At 51.9% G+C, this 14,463-nt stretch overlaps 7 protein-coding genes across 7 annotated transcripts; 3 read left to right on the forward strand and 4 right to left on the reverse strand.

Annotated features, from left to right (window-relative positions):
- Positions 1–257: 257 nt before the first annotated feature.
- On the forward strand, positions 258–1,235 carry K489DRAFT_406721 (uncharacterized protein; the record flags this gene model as incomplete). The annotated part of the gene is made up of 1 exon (XM_033607288.1): positions 258–1,235. The coding sequence occupies one exon, from the start codon at positions 258–260 to the stop codon at positions 1,233–1,235; it is 978 nt and encodes a 325-aa protein (XP_033462950.1).
- A 24-nt stretch (positions 1,236–1,259) lies between these two features.
- Positions 1,260–1,622, forward strand: K489DRAFT_406722 (uncharacterized protein; the record flags this gene model as incomplete). The annotated part of the gene is made up of 1 exon (XM_033607289.1): positions 1,260–1,622. The coding sequence occupies one exon, from the start codon at positions 1,260–1,262 to the stop codon at positions 1,620–1,622; it is 363 nt and encodes a 120-aa protein (XP_033462951.1).
- A 1,412-nt stretch (positions 1,623–3,034) lies between these two features.
- K489DRAFT_367191 (uncharacterized protein) lies at positions 3,035–5,873 on the reverse strand (the record flags this gene model as incomplete). Its single annotated transcript, XM_033602842.1, has 2 exons — positions 3,035–5,571; positions 5,627–5,873. The coding sequence occupies 2 exons, from the start codon at positions 5,871–5,873 to the stop codon at positions 3,035–3,037; spliced, it is 2,784 nt and encodes a 927-aa protein (XP_033462952.1).
- A 462-nt stretch (positions 5,874–6,335) lies between these two features.
- On the reverse strand, positions 6,336–9,480 carry K489DRAFT_398284 (cysteine desulfurase). Its single transcript, XM_033606932.1, has 3 exons — positions 8,945–9,480; positions 7,452–8,683; positions 6,336–7,194 (listed from the first exon to the last, which is right to left on the reverse strand). Exons 1-3 carry the CDS (start codon positions 9,135–9,137, stop codon positions 6,772–6,774), a joined length of 1,848 nt encoding a protein of 615 aa, XP_033462953.1. The 5' UTR covers positions 9,138–9,480; the 3' UTR covers positions 6,336–6,771.
- K489DRAFT_428368 (BAR-domain-containing protein) lies at positions 9,039–10,833 on the forward strand (the record flags this gene model as incomplete). Its single annotated transcript, XM_033608335.1, has 3 exons — positions 9,039–9,326; positions 9,392–10,643; positions 10,808–10,833. The coding sequence occupies exons 1-3, from the start codon at positions 9,291–9,293 to the stop codon at positions 10,831–10,833; spliced, it is 1,314 nt and encodes a 437-aa protein (XP_033462954.1). The 5' UTR covers positions 9,039–9,290.
- A 56-nt stretch (positions 10,834–10,889) lies between these two features.
- Positions 10,890–11,981, reverse strand: K489DRAFT_386449 (Metallo-dependent phosphatase; the record flags this gene model as incomplete). Its single annotated transcript, XM_033606223.1, has 1 exon — positions 10,890–11,981. The coding sequence occupies one exon, from the start codon at positions 11,979–11,981 to the stop codon at positions 10,890–10,892; it is 1,092 nt and encodes a 363-aa protein (XP_033462955.1).
- Positions 11,982–12,707: 726 nt separating this feature from the next.
- On the reverse strand, positions 12,708–14,316 carry K489DRAFT_376306 (uncharacterized protein). The gene has a single exon (XM_033603884.1). The coding sequence runs from the start codon at positions 14,301–14,303 to the stop codon at positions 12,921–12,923; it is 1,383 nt and encodes a 460-aa protein (XP_033462956.1). The 5' UTR covers positions 14,304–14,316; the 3' UTR covers positions 12,708–12,920.
- Positions 14,317–14,463: the final 147 nt, after the last annotated feature.

Raw genomic sequence — 14,463 nt, forward strand, 5'->3', positions numbered from 1 at the left:
ACGTGAAACTACAGTACAGTACATGATATGCATCTGCACTTGGAGCCAACCAGCCACAATTGTCGGGCGTTGCCCCGCTGCACTTCTCGATGCCCACTGAGTTGATTCGCCCGGGCAACAATCATGAAAAACAAGTGAACATCACAACTAAGGCGCCACAGTGCACAAGCCTGTCGTCAAATACCTCACATTCATGACATTATCCCATCAATATTGACAAGAACAAGACGATCATCATATCACGACCAGCCGCAACGATGAATCGCGGAAGCCGGTACCGAAGTCGCCGTAACTTCAGCAGCAGCAGAGGTCGTTCAAACGGCGGCAGTAGCGGCTACCATAGACGCAATACCAGTACCAACAATGCAAAGGCGACCGCCCGCGGGGTCTTCGCCGACGGGGTCTGGCACTGCGACTGTACGCCGCGACTACCCGCCGAGCACTTCAAGGTCAAAAAGGAAGGTACGAATAAGGGCCGTTGGTTCTACACTTGTCAGCTTGATGCGGATAAGAGGTGTGGTTTCTTTCTGTGGGACGAGGAGGCTAAACCGCGAGAGGCGGCGGCTGTGTTGGGAAATAGTCGGTCGGAACCTGGCGCTGGAGCACAGCGGCAGACGGAGCAACTGGCACAGCCTGTCACGCCTGCAAAGGAATCCAGGCCTAGCAGGTCGACCAACTTGCCTGCCGGGAAAGGCATGTTCTCGGGTACTGGACGACGTGTGAGTCCGGTGCGACTCGACTCACCGACATCATCGCCGTCACCCGTCAGAGACACACGTGGTCCGGGGAAGCGGAGCGCTCGCAGTGCTGGGATGGATGACACTGATGACGATGACTTTGGATGGGCACTAGATGGTCCAGAAGAATCAGAGTTGGCACGCATCGCCGATGAAGCGGATACACCAAGAAAGGCTATCAAGACTGGTGTCTATGCTACGCCGGCGACTACGACCACCAAGAAAAGCCCGAGGAAATTACCTTGGCTCGACGACGAACCTACATCGCCGACACCGGCGAGGCGAGGCGCAGAGCTCAAGACACCGTCATTCACACGGAACGTAGATGAGCCTGTGACACCAACAACAACGCGGACCCGCAAATCAGTGCTAGACTACTTCGCGCCGCCAGTCAAATCAGGTTCACTCAGTCCAACATCCACCATTACAGACGAGTCCGCAGAGACAAGACCAGAATACGTTCAAGACTCGTATCCGCCGGTCGACGCAACCGCATAGGCCACGCGCCCGCGTGTACACTTCATGCCTCTCAACGAGCCCTCGACTCCACCGCCCGAAAATTTCTCCTTAGCGAAACTGCAAGAAAGCGAATGCTCCAAGTCACACCAACCTCTCAACCCGACTACGACGCCGAAAACGCAGATTCCCACAACTCCCACGACACCTTCCCTACCTCCACTCACCACCACGATCCTCCCGCTGCTTACTGCCATCCCGGAGTCGTCGTTGACGAAGATTCGCTCGCTTCTGGCAACGCATGATCTTCGCGTGCAGGGTATTGTCATGGGTCGTGAGATAGCACGAGCGGCTGTCAAAGCGCGTGAGCAGAGGATCGTTGAATTGGAGGATGAACTGAGGCAAGCGAAGGAGCTTCGATCGTTGTGATATGTGACGATTGGTGGATTTTCTTGAAGGGATGATCGAGATGGATCTTAGGAACGAGAAATATGACAATGATACCCCTGATTTGAGATTTGGATAGTACTCATTACTTTCTGTGATGAAGAAAATGTGTTCATAACGAGTTCATGATCCAATAGGAGAGACACAAAAGGGTGCAATATCCGCGGTCCGACTACACTTTCAAAGGTCCGCGGTGTGCAGGCCCATCTTGCTCCAGCTTTGCTGTACTGGAGCTTTTGCAGCAGGACGACATAATCGCCATGTGGACGATAGAGAAGCCGGAGGGCCGACATTGAGTGACTAGGATAAGATCCAGTGTTGGAACAGTCGGTCCTTCAGCCCCGGGGTCGGTTGCTGCCCTCGTTAGAGCTACAGCAGCTATTTGATTTTGCTCAGGGGTCTGGAGGCATTGCGACATTGTACAGCGTATTGGGTCACACATGGACACAGACGCGTCGACAGTGAGAAGCGGCGCTCGATCTGTCGCCTTTGAACACAAACAAAATTTGGCTTTAGCGAGCATGCCAGAAGCGACATCTGTATCTCGCGACTATGATAGAGTCTGCAAATGATAAGCCCAACACCAACCCTAGTACTACACCCAGCTGGAAGCCCTCAGATGAGCATTCACACGCCAACACACTTTCATCACGACGTTAAAAACTCCCTCGATCTCCTCACGTACTTCCTCGATGACGCTGCTACGCAAATCTATTCCCAATACGCGCTCAAGGACTAGACTTCGAAAACCCCAGTGGCCTATCCCTCTCGTCTCGCGTGGGCTGCGCATACATGGGGAAAGCCTTCTTCGCTGGCGGCTGACCGGCTGGCTGACTGGGCTGTGCTGAGGTCAGCCCTGGGGACTATTGAATTTACCGTACCAGTGATCCTTCCCTCAGGATATTACATGCTTTCGTGAGTGGGTGGATATGGCATTGGATTGTGTCTGTTCCGGTCACTTGAGCGTCATGGTCGGTAGGAAAGGACTGCGCGATATCTTGTGCGCTCATTACACACAGTTGTCTATCTTTTCCCAAAGTGAGTTGCACTGTGTAGACTTCAGCGCTTCTTCTGGACCCGACGCCCGTGGCGCGGGAGAGCAAGGACGACGTGAGCTATTCCAATCGCGGTCGCACAAGAGAATTAATTGCCTCAATTTGTTGAGATATTTCAGATAGAGATGAAAAAGAAACACGTTCAATGTCGTTCATGATAATCATAATCCCAACTCCACCCATGTCCGCTCCAACACGATGCAATGCGGAGACTGCAAGAAACAGCAAACATCTGGTATCATCCCACCTCAAAACGCCGATAAAGGAAAAATCCCATTCCCAATACCAAAACATAGAAGAAACACAAAGAAAGCCACCGTCGTCGTGACCCAATATTCCTCAAGCCATCGCAACCAACCTCCTAATCCTCCCCACCGCACTGCCCTGTCTCCGATGCCCCTTCTGCATCTGTGCCTGGGCCTGCGCTTGAATTTTCATTTGGATCTGGACCTCGATCGGCGGCGGAGGCGGGAGGACGGGGGCCGGGGCTTTCCAGGTAGGACGACTTTTCAGGCCCGAGGAACTGTCCGAGCCCCACCAGTCGAAGTCGACGCTGGCGTTGGCGCTGCTGCCGCCACCAAGGGTGCGCGTGGAAGGGTGTCGGTGGAGGTGTGTGTCGACGCTTTTGGAGCGCAGGTGGGAGGTGGGAGAGGCTGGTGCGAGTGTGGATGTGGCGTTGGGTATGTGAGGGCGGAGGGGAAAGTGAAAGGCTGGAGCGGTGGGCCGGGTGGACTTTTCTTGGTCGATGGCGGTTCTAGGCCGGGGTGGAGGCGAGGCATTGAGGGTGGAGAGTTGGTCGAGGATGCAGTTCTCAGCTTGGCTGAATGTTGATAGAGTCGCTGAAGGTGGTGGAGGTGGGGATCGGAGAGGAGGTGGTGAAAGTAGCGGGAGATCTTGGTCTTCGCGGGAGACGCGGATTTGTGCGGTGAGCTTTGAGAGGCCGGAGAATCCAGAGAGCGCTGGTACAGGAGGCTGAGGACCCATTGACGCCGATAAAGATCGTAATGATGCGACCGATGCTTTGGGAACAGGCAGAGGCGGAGTCGCCGGGCCGCGGCTGCGCTGGCGGAGATGGTTTGCTCGTGGAGGACTGATACTGAGATTGTGAGGCGTCTGTGGTCCACGAGCGATCTTCTCCTCTACATTGTTCTCGTCGTAACCACTGTCGACACGAATCATCGGCTTACTTGTCGCGGTTTCCTTTGGCCGTCTCTTCTTCTGCTCTGATGTTGTTGGAGGGGGTGACTGCTTGAGAGGGAAATGTGAATTGAGTGAGAGAGGCATGGCAGACTTGACAATGTCACCGTCCGGGGCCGATTTGATCGCAGATAGCGACTTTGGTTCAGTCTTGAAGGGCGAGACGCTGAACAACGAAAGGTCGGCAATATCTCCAGCCGGTTCCACAACACTCTCAACCCTCTTGGTTGGTAGTCGAGGCACAACAGGTAATTTGAACCGCTGGACAGGACGTATTCGTGTAGGTAAGAATGAGTCGGGCAGGTATTTGACTGGTTCAAAACAGAATCCGTCAAAGAATCGACAAATTTCGTCGTCGAAGCTGTGCGACTCGATTTCGGTTGTAGAATCGAGGATTTTGACATCGTCGAACGCAGTCGCCGAGTCACTCCGTGTGTTCTTCGTTCTTTTCTGAATAGATATCGGTCCAGGGATATATATCGTCGGGCGCCATCGATCAGGTTGCGGAAGTGTCATAACTGTCGTTGTCGCTGTTGGCGTCGCAGCAGGTGAATCGTGGAACAGTGGGAGGGGTGGCAACGGCATGGACGGTGGTCTCGTCTTTGTGTTCTTGAACCCACGCTTAGACATGGCATTTGTAGGTGACCATTCTTTGATCGCTGGCAAAAACTCGGGAACCATACTGCTTTTTCCACGGTGGCTGATTTTTCGTTTTGGTGCAACTCGTTTCCGCACTGTGCGGCGGTGAGTCGGACCTGCACGCGATCGCCTCATATTGTCATCCAATGCACTTGGAGACAGCAGGGTTGGAGATGTCGTCGCCATTGAATATGCATCGATGTGATATTCTCTGTCTTTATTCCTTTGCCAAGAAGAACTGGTTGTAGTAATTCTCAACACTGGCAGCGACGGCGATTTTTCGCGCCGTCGTTCAAACGACTCAGGATTAAATTCTGTAGAAAACTGCAGGTGCGATTCGGCATATACATTGCTCGTGTCCCAATTTTTGGATGGGCTGGAGGATTCCATGTTCGGCCCAGTGGCGCTATCAGCGGCGCAGTCGTCGATCTGACGGCTGGGTCGCGAATCCGACACCACATAGTTCCCACTCGCGTTTACTGTTGCAATGGGGGCCGGAATGTCGATATTGCGGTTGGTGTTACTTGAATGTTGTTGTGCGCACTGTTGCGTTGAATGTGTGAAGTCATCGCATTTTGTGATGCGCCGGCGGCTGTTTAGACCTTGTTGGTCGTACGACTTTCGTACTGCTTGATCAGCCCGGGTATCATACAGCCTGGAACATGCCAAAGGCTGTGCAACATTATCTTTACACGTTTCGGGACTGATAAGAGGTGATGAAACGATTTTGGTGAACTTGCGTTGTGTCCAGATGCATGGTGCAGCTGCGCCGACAGCCTGGGCAAACCCGTCCACAGAATGCGCTTTGCGCGGCACTCGCGCTTTTGGAAACACTCGACTGTCTTGAAGAAGCGCCTGTGGTGGTAATGAAGCTGATAACGAGGCCTGCAACGTTTCGTCTGACGCACATACACATGACGTTTGCGTCGCAAATGCTACGCAGGTCTCATGTCCTCCCCCGAGCTGTTCCTGCGACAGTAGATCCCTCAACGAAACTGCGCGCGGTCGCCGTGATGCGCGAGGCGAGAAGAATTCTGTTCCTGTCAGATGTATTCGTCAAAACATCTTTGAGGACTTCAGTCGGAGATCACTGACCATTTCCCACCGAAAGATCTGCGACCGACAGCGATTTTTTGATGAAACGACGCAACTGCACCTTTTGTTTCGGATGAGCCTGCACCGACCGTGTCGGCCTTCTGGCTCGAGGATCATAAAACACGCAAGGTGAAACGTCCGCGGCGTTGCCAGCAGTCCCGACGTGAAGATGTTTCATGATGGTGGCCAAGGACCTTCGTCGCGTACGGGGAATGTCATCCATGTTCTCCGTCGGCAAGATTGCCATTCGGGAGAGAAGACCGTTTTTTCCATCGAAGGTATGCTCGAGAGCTGGTATGTATACCATTCCTACCTCCCTGTGCATCGAGAGTGATAGATCAACATGACGCCATCGTCTACCGGGGTATGGTAAAAAGGACCGGATGCAGGACAGGACACACGATCCCGGCCATTGCTACCGGAATAATGCTCGCTGTGACTGCCATTGCCATGGTGCTGCGGCAAATGTCCATGTCGAACGAAATCTCTCCGCGACGGAAAATGTGACAGATCAAACTTCCGGTCGACTGGTTGGCCGCTCCAGCGAGGGAAGCCTGCAATCTTCCATGGTATCGTATGCGCTGAAGCGATGGATCTATCCTTCGCTTGCCTGCATATCTTGCTGCGCCTGTAAGCTGCGGCTGCCCTTGAAGTGAAGGCTGATCTTATCGGACGAGTCGACAATATTGGTACTTGGTGCAAAGTAGCGACTGATACTTGAAAGAACTGCAAGTCCTGAGTTGCTTCCCCACCACGACGCCAGGTATTGTCCAAGTTTATAATGTACCCGGAGAACCTTCGGAAGAGACACGATCAGTCCACGTCTGTTTGTCACAAATTTTCAGTACCGCAAGATATGTTGATTGTTCGCCTTTGCAAATGTAGCTGGCGAAGCAAAGTTTGCATTTATCAGTCTCGTGTCGCCTTCTGTGGACCGTACTTATCGAATGAGACAACGGGAGCAAATTTAATCAGCTTGAATAAGTTGATGGTAACATAGATGAAGAATACTACATGATATCAAGAGTAGAAGGAGAAGTAGAAGTAGAAGAAAGAAGATTGCTCAACCGAGCCACGCTTTGGGCTCCACCGAGACTTGGATAATCATTAAGAACACCACCTTCCCCAGGGAAACAAAAATCTCATCAGTGCTGCGACCACTCAATCGTGTTCAGGTCAACACCCTCCTGCACCAGCTCCCATAGAGGACTCAACTCGCGCAGGAAGGTGACTCGCTTACTGACTGCGTCGATGACGTAGTCGATTTCCTCGTCAGTCGTGAAACGTCCAATTCCGAAGCGGATCGAGCTGTGCGCTGACTCATCTGAGCTGCCCAACGCGCGGAGGACGTAGCTGGGTTCGAGCGAAGCTGAAGTACAAGCACTGCCGGAGGAGAGGGCAATGTCCTTGAGGGCCATGAGGAGAGACTCGCCTTCGACGTAGGCGAAGGAGACGTTGACGCAGCCCGGGTAGTGTGCTGTCGGGTCGCCATTGAGCGTGGTGTGCTCCATACTGAGAAGCGTGGAGCGGAGACGGTGGGAGAGCTTGGCGATGCGAGCGCTATCATACTATAAGAAGGGATCAATGTCAGTCATCAAGGAAGCCTGTTCCGTAGCAAGTTTTGCGCGTGTGAAGCAAATTGTCTGCGCGAAACGCACAATGGGACGAAAGAAGAGACAGAATCATCGGTAAGTTGCTGAGCATCAGCATGAAGCGTGCCGGTCAAAGCACATCTCAGAAAGCCATGCATGTATAAAGCGTGTAATCATATAGTCGTCGACTTCGTGGTCCAAAATGCTGAAAACGAAAATTATCAGGAACTTACCTCCATTTCTTCCTTGCATATCCGTGCAGCCTCGCCAAATCCGATGATAAGTGCTGGAGCAAGAGTGCCCGATCGTAGCCCGCGCTCTTGTCCACCGCCGGAGATGATCGGCTCGAGGCGAACACGCGGCCGTCTTCGGACGTAGCAAGCGCCGATTCCCTTCGGTCCGTAGATCTTGTGTCCGGAAATTGACATCAAGTCGATGTTCATCTTGTTGACATCCAGAGGAATCTTACCGACCGCCTGAGCAGCGTCGGTGTGGAAAAAGATCTTCTTGCTTCGACATAACCGGCCAATCTCCTCCATCGGTTGCACTACACCAATTTCGTTGTTCACAGTCATGATTGAAACAAGGCAGGTCTCTGGTCGCATAGCAGCCTCCAGCGCAGCGAGGTCAACGAGACCATTCGACTGCACCGGTAGATATGTAACCTCAAAGCCCTCATCTTGAAGATGCCTGCAGCTGTCTAGCACGCATTTGTGTTCGGTCTGGCAAGTGATGATGTGGTTCTTCTTGCCGGATCGCTTGAAGAAGCGCGCAACACCCTTGACGCTCATGTTGTTGCTTTCCGTCGCACCACTCGTGAAAATGATCTCCTTCGGATCAGCGCCGATGAGGTTGGCAATGTGCTCACGCGCTTGCTCAACTCCAGTGTCCGTCTCCCATCCATAAGCGTGTGTTCTTGAATGTGGGTTACCATATAGACCGGTGAGGAAGGGAAGCATTGCGTCGAGCACGCGCGGGTCGGTGGGGGTAGTGGCTTGCATATCGAGATAGATTGGCCGAGTACCCTCGTCCATGACCGTTGCTTGCTTCAGGATACCAGCAGCCGGGCTCATCATTGCCTCTGCGGGCATACCAGTAGTGGGCATACGGGCGTCCTTGATGGAAAGTCCTGTCTCTGACATGAATGCCTTTTGGTCTTTGCGGATAGTACTCTCGACATTGACGGTGGCGTTTTTGGGACTGGTCTCAGAGACATAATTTCGTCGTCCACGAGCGGCGATACATGCTCGCGGAGTCTGCGATGTGAATGGACATGATGGTGATGATGATGATGGGAGCGATCGAGATGACCGACGGAGTGCTTGACGCACAGTATTGGGAGCAATATGTGACATTTTTGCTGTTAAGTTGGTGATGATTTCAGCATAACGGACAAGAGGCTCAATTGCAGTCTCTATCTCATCGGAGCCGAAGCTAGAGTGGTCCGTGCCTGAGGTTCTCGATGCTGGGCTCCAGTATCACGTGATAGTACCCTGTCCGCATCATCCATTCCTCTTGTAACGTTGGAACCCATCACAAATGTATGTCGGCCGCAATCGATCCGGGATATGAGGCGACTCTACTGAACGATCATCGCCAACCACGTGTGGAGTAGACAGTTCTATGACAAGTCGTCTAGATCTTGACATGACGAGGAATGCGTATTGTGCATTTTGTGTCCGAGGTGCACAACTCCGTCTCCTCGCGGCTCCTTCCCTTGGCGTACCGTGTTCCGGTGTCTCTACTGTATCCAGGTAGTGAAGCATCGCAGCCCCGCTGACGTCGTCATCAGCTAGGTTGCCGAATAATGCATGACAAAAACCTGGGAAGCTGCTCGGCATATGTAATCCCATCGTAATTCCAGTGCATAGCCACCCTTCACCTTCACATGGGGTAGTTGGTAAAGTGCTCGCAGCCATATTCCATCACCCTGCATACCTTGTGTATACAACCACGTTTTGAAATCGAGACTCCTTGTCGCGCAAGCACGAATATACAGCTTTCTGCTCTACTGCATCCCCTTTCTCCTCGACCATCCTCACTACTGCACACAACTCTCGGACGTCGCAAAGATGAGTTGGAAAGGCTTTCAAAAGACCGTGACGCGGGTAGGCAATCACCACTCGCGCAAACCTTCCAACGCAGACCAGCTTCTAACGCCTTCACCTTCCAGGCGCCGCAGCAATTCAAGCAGCGGTTTAATATGGGCGAAATCACCAAAGATGCCGTGTACATTGATGCTGAACTACGATTCGCCGATCTCGAGCGCGAGTGCAAGAAGCTGCACGAGGAGAGCCAAAAGTACTTCCAGGCAATCAATGCCATGCTAGACCACCAGATCGGCTTCTCAAAAGCATGCATAGAAGTCTACCAGCCCATCTCCGGCCGTGCTAGTGACCCGGACTCTTACGTCGTTGACGGCAACCCTGAAGGCATACGTGCATGCGAGGAATACGTCAACATTGTGAACGAACTCAAGGTCAGCCTTCAGCCCGAGTTGGAGATGATCGAGCAGCGGGTTGTAAAGCCTGCAGACGAATTGCTGGAGATTGTCAAAGCGGTACGCAAGACGGCGATCAAACGCGATCACAAACAGCTCGATTATGATCGGCACAACGCTACATTGAAAAAGCTTCAGGAGAAAAAGGACAAAACACTCAAGGACGAGAAGGCGCTCTATCGGGCTGAAGCGGACGTAGAGTCGGCCACGCAGGACTTCGAGTACTTCAATAATCTGATGAAAGAGGAATTGCCGCTACTCTTCCGCCTTGAGCGCGAATTCATTCTACCACTATTCCAAAGTTTCTACTACATGCAGCTCAACGTCTTCTACACTCTCCACGAGAAAATGCAAAGTATCGACATTGGATATTTCGATCTACAGCTCGGAATCGAAGAGGCATTCGAGCAGAAGCGCCTCGGAATCCAGGAAGAGACCGAGAAGCTCGCAATTGTGAAATTCAAATCTACAGGCGCTCCTCGAAGACCTGCCTCCAAGTACGGTGCAGGCCGTCTTGCAATCGAGAATGGCGGCACTAGTGCTTCAGCCTCTCATCGTCTCACTGCCGGTGCCCACAACCCTCCAATCAACGAAGAAGACGAAGACAACGCCGCTCCACCTCCAGTGTATTCCGCTCAGCTTGGTGCTTCCGACCTTGCCCGAGCAAACAGCACCGCGACCGCATGGACGTCAGCCGCGAAAGCCAAGGGTGCAGCGCCGCCCCCTCCGAAACCCAAACCAGCAAAATTGGCCGGCGCGGCACTCGCAAATGTAGAGACTGTCACGGCACTCTATGACTACGAGGCGCAAGCTCCCGGAGATCTTTCATTTACCGCGGGCGAGGTCATTGAGATTGTGTCGCGCACGAATAATGTCAACGAGTGGTGGAATGGCAAGATCGGCGTGCGAAAAGGACAATTTCCTGGTGAGTCTCGCCTTACGTCTGTGATAAGTTTGGATAATCTTACGCTGGAGTTCACTTCGTGGACCATTCAATGTTACGAATATTTTAACCCTGCGTTCGAACTTGGCATTGAGCTTTCGCCCAGACTGTTCTGTCGAGTTGCTAATTGTTGTACTCTTCTCTAGGAAACTACGTCCAGGTCAACCCATAAGCGAGTTCATCTCCAGATCAAAACTATCTACATCGATTGTATCGCCGGCATATGAGTCAGTTGGAAATCGACGCAACAAGTGAAGGCACGCCGTCACCATACCCGCCGTCCCTCTTCGAGATTGGGTCATCCTCGCCATCCCTTTTGCGCTTCTTCGACTCAGTCGCCGAACGTGGGAGTAGCAACTCCACCATCCACGGCAATTGCTTCACCAGGTCGTCTTCGTTGCTACCCCCCAGCGCAGAATTGACGAACAGTGTCTTCGCCGGACTGCTACCTTGATCTCGGTTCTGCTCCAACGTCGCCAAGCAAAACCCACGCTCGTCATTCGCTCGGCATGCTTGCTCCTTAGCTTCCTTCTCTTTGTCCGAGTCGTATTTTTGAGGACCAAGTTTGCTCAGTGTTGCCAGCACCGCGGAATGGTTATTATCAATCGCCGTGAAATGAGACAACAAATCCGAGGCCGCAAGGTTCGGCTTCCAAGCCACGCGTCGCGCACCCCATGCTGAATGGATATGTCCAAAGCAATGTAACTGCGGCTGCGAGCGCGCGGTCGCATCAAAAAGGCCCGGACATCCCGCGCGCTTCTTCCCGACTTGATCCAGCAGGCCAAGCGGAGGGCCATGTGTAATAGCGATTTCGATTTTACGGTCAGCATCCATCTTCCATTCATGTCCGATGCTGGGGCCATATTGAAAGCCCCACTCATTGACGGAAGGCGTATACGGACTCGCGTAAACCGTCACTTCTGCACCATTTCGTAATTGGAAAGAATGGATCGCTTCATCTAGATAAATTATACCATGAGCGGTTTCCGATTGGAGTAATTTCTTCGTTTGTCCAGGTGTCCCATACGTTTCGATGACCCTTTCATCGTCAGCTTCCAGACCGGCTTCTTTCAACTTGGCCGCGAAGATTAAGGGGTCAAGCGTCCAGTCGTGATTTCCTGCGATGATCAATTTTAGGGGTGCGTCGATTGTCTTGAGCAGGTTGAGTGTGTTCTGGAATTCTGGGAGCTCGGAACGTTCGCTAAGGTCGCCGCAGTGGATTAGGACGTCTGCGCTGGTGTGGAGGTTCTGTTGGAGTACGGATGCGCCGTGGGTATCGGATATGACCAGTACGCGCGTGAGAATCTTGGTGGAGGACATTGTCGATCGGGGGCCAGAGGTGAAATGGTATGTGTCCGTGGTTGTCTGGAATGGGATGTGAGAAGTACGGACTCCGCAGTCAACGTTCCAGAAGGGTTTCAGTTCGATCAATTTTTCGTTGTCAGAGAGGTATTTTTTGGGAACCTTGGAGGCAGTTATATTTTGATATTAATGTCATGAGCTTCGTTTTCAGTGTGTGGTTGAGGATGGAGCTAGTGCATAGAAAGAGACGACCTTGGAAAGATGGAAGGATTACCCGCCCAAGCGCTTGGAGTTGTACACACATTTCACGTTGTTCCGCGATCTCTTGACACTCTGCAATTGACTCTACGAGCTATCAACTGTGCATTGACTGTAATGGCCTCGACTGCATTACTGGAGCTGTAGTTCCACTGCCTTACACTTACGCCCCGCTAGAGCAGATAAGTAAGACAACACATCGTCTGCAGTGCAGTGTTTGAATGGCCCTTGAAATCACGGGAACTCGCTACATAACATTATCTGTACTGCTTGTATGCGATCTGAGGGCCATACTTGCAGCTCGAGCAGTCAGCAGGAGTTATAAAAGCTACTGAGTCATGCAAGGCTCGAACACGCACAACTCTCAGCTTGGGGTTCATAGCAACATGTCTCCGCCTGATCAAGGCGAAGGAGTCTGAAGCAGCTACATAATACTGGAATGAGGACATAAAGTACACACTCGTGATACTGTTCGTGAACCTTGAGCTCGTAAAGTATACATACTCCCAGACGCCGTAGTATAGGCCCGCCGTAAACGTCTCGAGGTGTCGCTTTCTTGTAGTTTGTAATGATTCAGAGTAGAGATGTGAAGGCTGAGTTTTATCTGACATTGAACTCAAACGTTAAATCACAAGAATGGGAGCGAGTTAATGATTGCGTTTCCCACACATAAACTCTTGTACAACAGCTATACTTATGTCATTTCCACTTAAGGGTTCCAAACTCTTCCATCGTCTGTCGACGATAATCGAGATACTCCATGGTCCCGGACACCGGTCTTGAGAATGGGGCATATGTGATAAGTTGTTTTGTTCCCTCTCCCCAACTATGATAACGAATACGGCGAATGTGAAACCCGCTGATTCGAATAGACGCTTCATGTGAAGGGCCAAGGAACTGTATCAGACTGGCCTCATGTATATCGTCCAGGAATATTGCTTGAAGGTGGAACAAGTCGCTCGCCAATAGAGCGAAAACACTCTCGAGACTTATGCGTCCCTTGAACTTGATGTGTTTGAGCTCGATGGTCTGTAGTGTGCTCGCGTGACGTTCCAGAAAGGCACAAAAGTCTTTGGTAGGCATAGCGAATCCAGCAAGGCAGAGCTTCCGAAGCCGAACTATGTGCACATCTAGTAAACGACCCACCTGCTCTACGCGTAGAGATTGGCGTAGTCCCCGATACCTTTTTGTCAGGTCGTGGAATGATTCTTTATAGTAAGGAGCAAGGCCTAGCACTTCCAAGTGTGGACAGTAGTCAAGCATAGAACACATGCCGCTCAAACTCAAAGACTCTCTGATCTTCTCCACTTTGTCCTCGTGGTTCTTTCCTAGTTCAGCTATTCGCTCAGGCAAAGGCCCTTCTGTGATTCTCATTGAAAGGGAACGCAGATCGGAAAGCGCTGTTACCCTGGACAGATGTCTGTTGCCTAGTTGATTCAACGCTGGACTCGGTATCGCGTATTCGAGGCCCTCAGGCTTGGAATTGAAGAAGTTCAAGTTTCGAATGCGTACCCGTGAGCGTCTCAAAGCTTGGATCACCAAGGAGAAGGTGTTTGAGCATGCTTGGAGGACACCAGGGATTTCGAAGCCCCCGGCCTTGGAACACATCTTCGGAGATCGCATGTCGCTTGAGTATACAAAGATTTCGACTGAGACGGAATCGAGACGGTGCGGTTGGGACACGGCCAGGTTCGCAAGTATCTGGCTCAAATACCGCACATCTAGAGACTCATTTCGAAGCTGTATGTCATCGGCTTGCTGACGCAGTAATTCTTTCAGCGGCTCATCGTTCTGCTGCGACCTGCCAAATATGCTATACGCGCGGCCGACTATGGTTAGGCTTTGTATGCATCGTGCTATTCTAATGTCTCGAGTGAGTAGGGCCAGGCTTGCCAACCTGCTTCTACTCAATACTAGACGAGTCGACTTTTGAAAGAGTGCGAGGAATTGACTCTGCATCGTGGCTCGGAGACAGACACTTCGGTTCATGAGCCTCATGGCGCAGATGCCCTCCACGTCCAGACATCCTGTCACTATATCAAGAAACTCATTTGGTAAACGATCGAAATTGGGCTCAGGCATGTTTTCCAAAGGTAATAATGAAAAATGGGGGCATGAGGATTACGATCGAATGGTCGAAATATTTATGGATTACACCGCGACACTGATAATGTGCGGCACAGCACACACCGCTCAAGCCACCACAGCAGGCAGCCACATGTACGGGACCGGCCCTAAGATA

This window comes from Dissoconium aciculare, assembly GCF_010015565.1.
Source record: "Dissoconium aciculare CBS 342.82 unplaced genomic scaffold K489scaffold_2, whole genome shotgun sequence".
Taxonomy (NCBI): domain Eukaryota; kingdom Fungi; phylum Ascomycota; class Dothideomycetes; order Mycosphaerellales; family Dissoconiaceae; genus Dissoconium; species Dissoconium aciculare.

Bases quoted from the DNA above. Each gene is read 5' to 3' on its own strand.
- K489DRAFT_376306 (XM_033603884.1), bottom strand. From the start codon at position 14,303: ATGCCTGAGCCCAATTTCGATCGTTTACCAAATGAGTTTCTTGATATA.
- K489DRAFT_398284 (XM_033606932.1), bottom strand. From the start codon at position 9,137: ATGGCTGCGAGCACTTTACCAACTACCCCATGTGAAGGTGAAGGGTGG. The intron at 8,684-8,944 runs GTACGCCAAGGG...ACTGGAGCCCAG, and splicing joins AGTAGAGACACCGGAACACG to CATCGAGAACCTCAGGCACG. The intron at 7,195-7,451 runs GTAAGTTCCTGA...CCCTTCTTATAG, and splicing joins TATGCAAGGAAGAAATGGAG to TATGATAGCGCTCGCATCGC.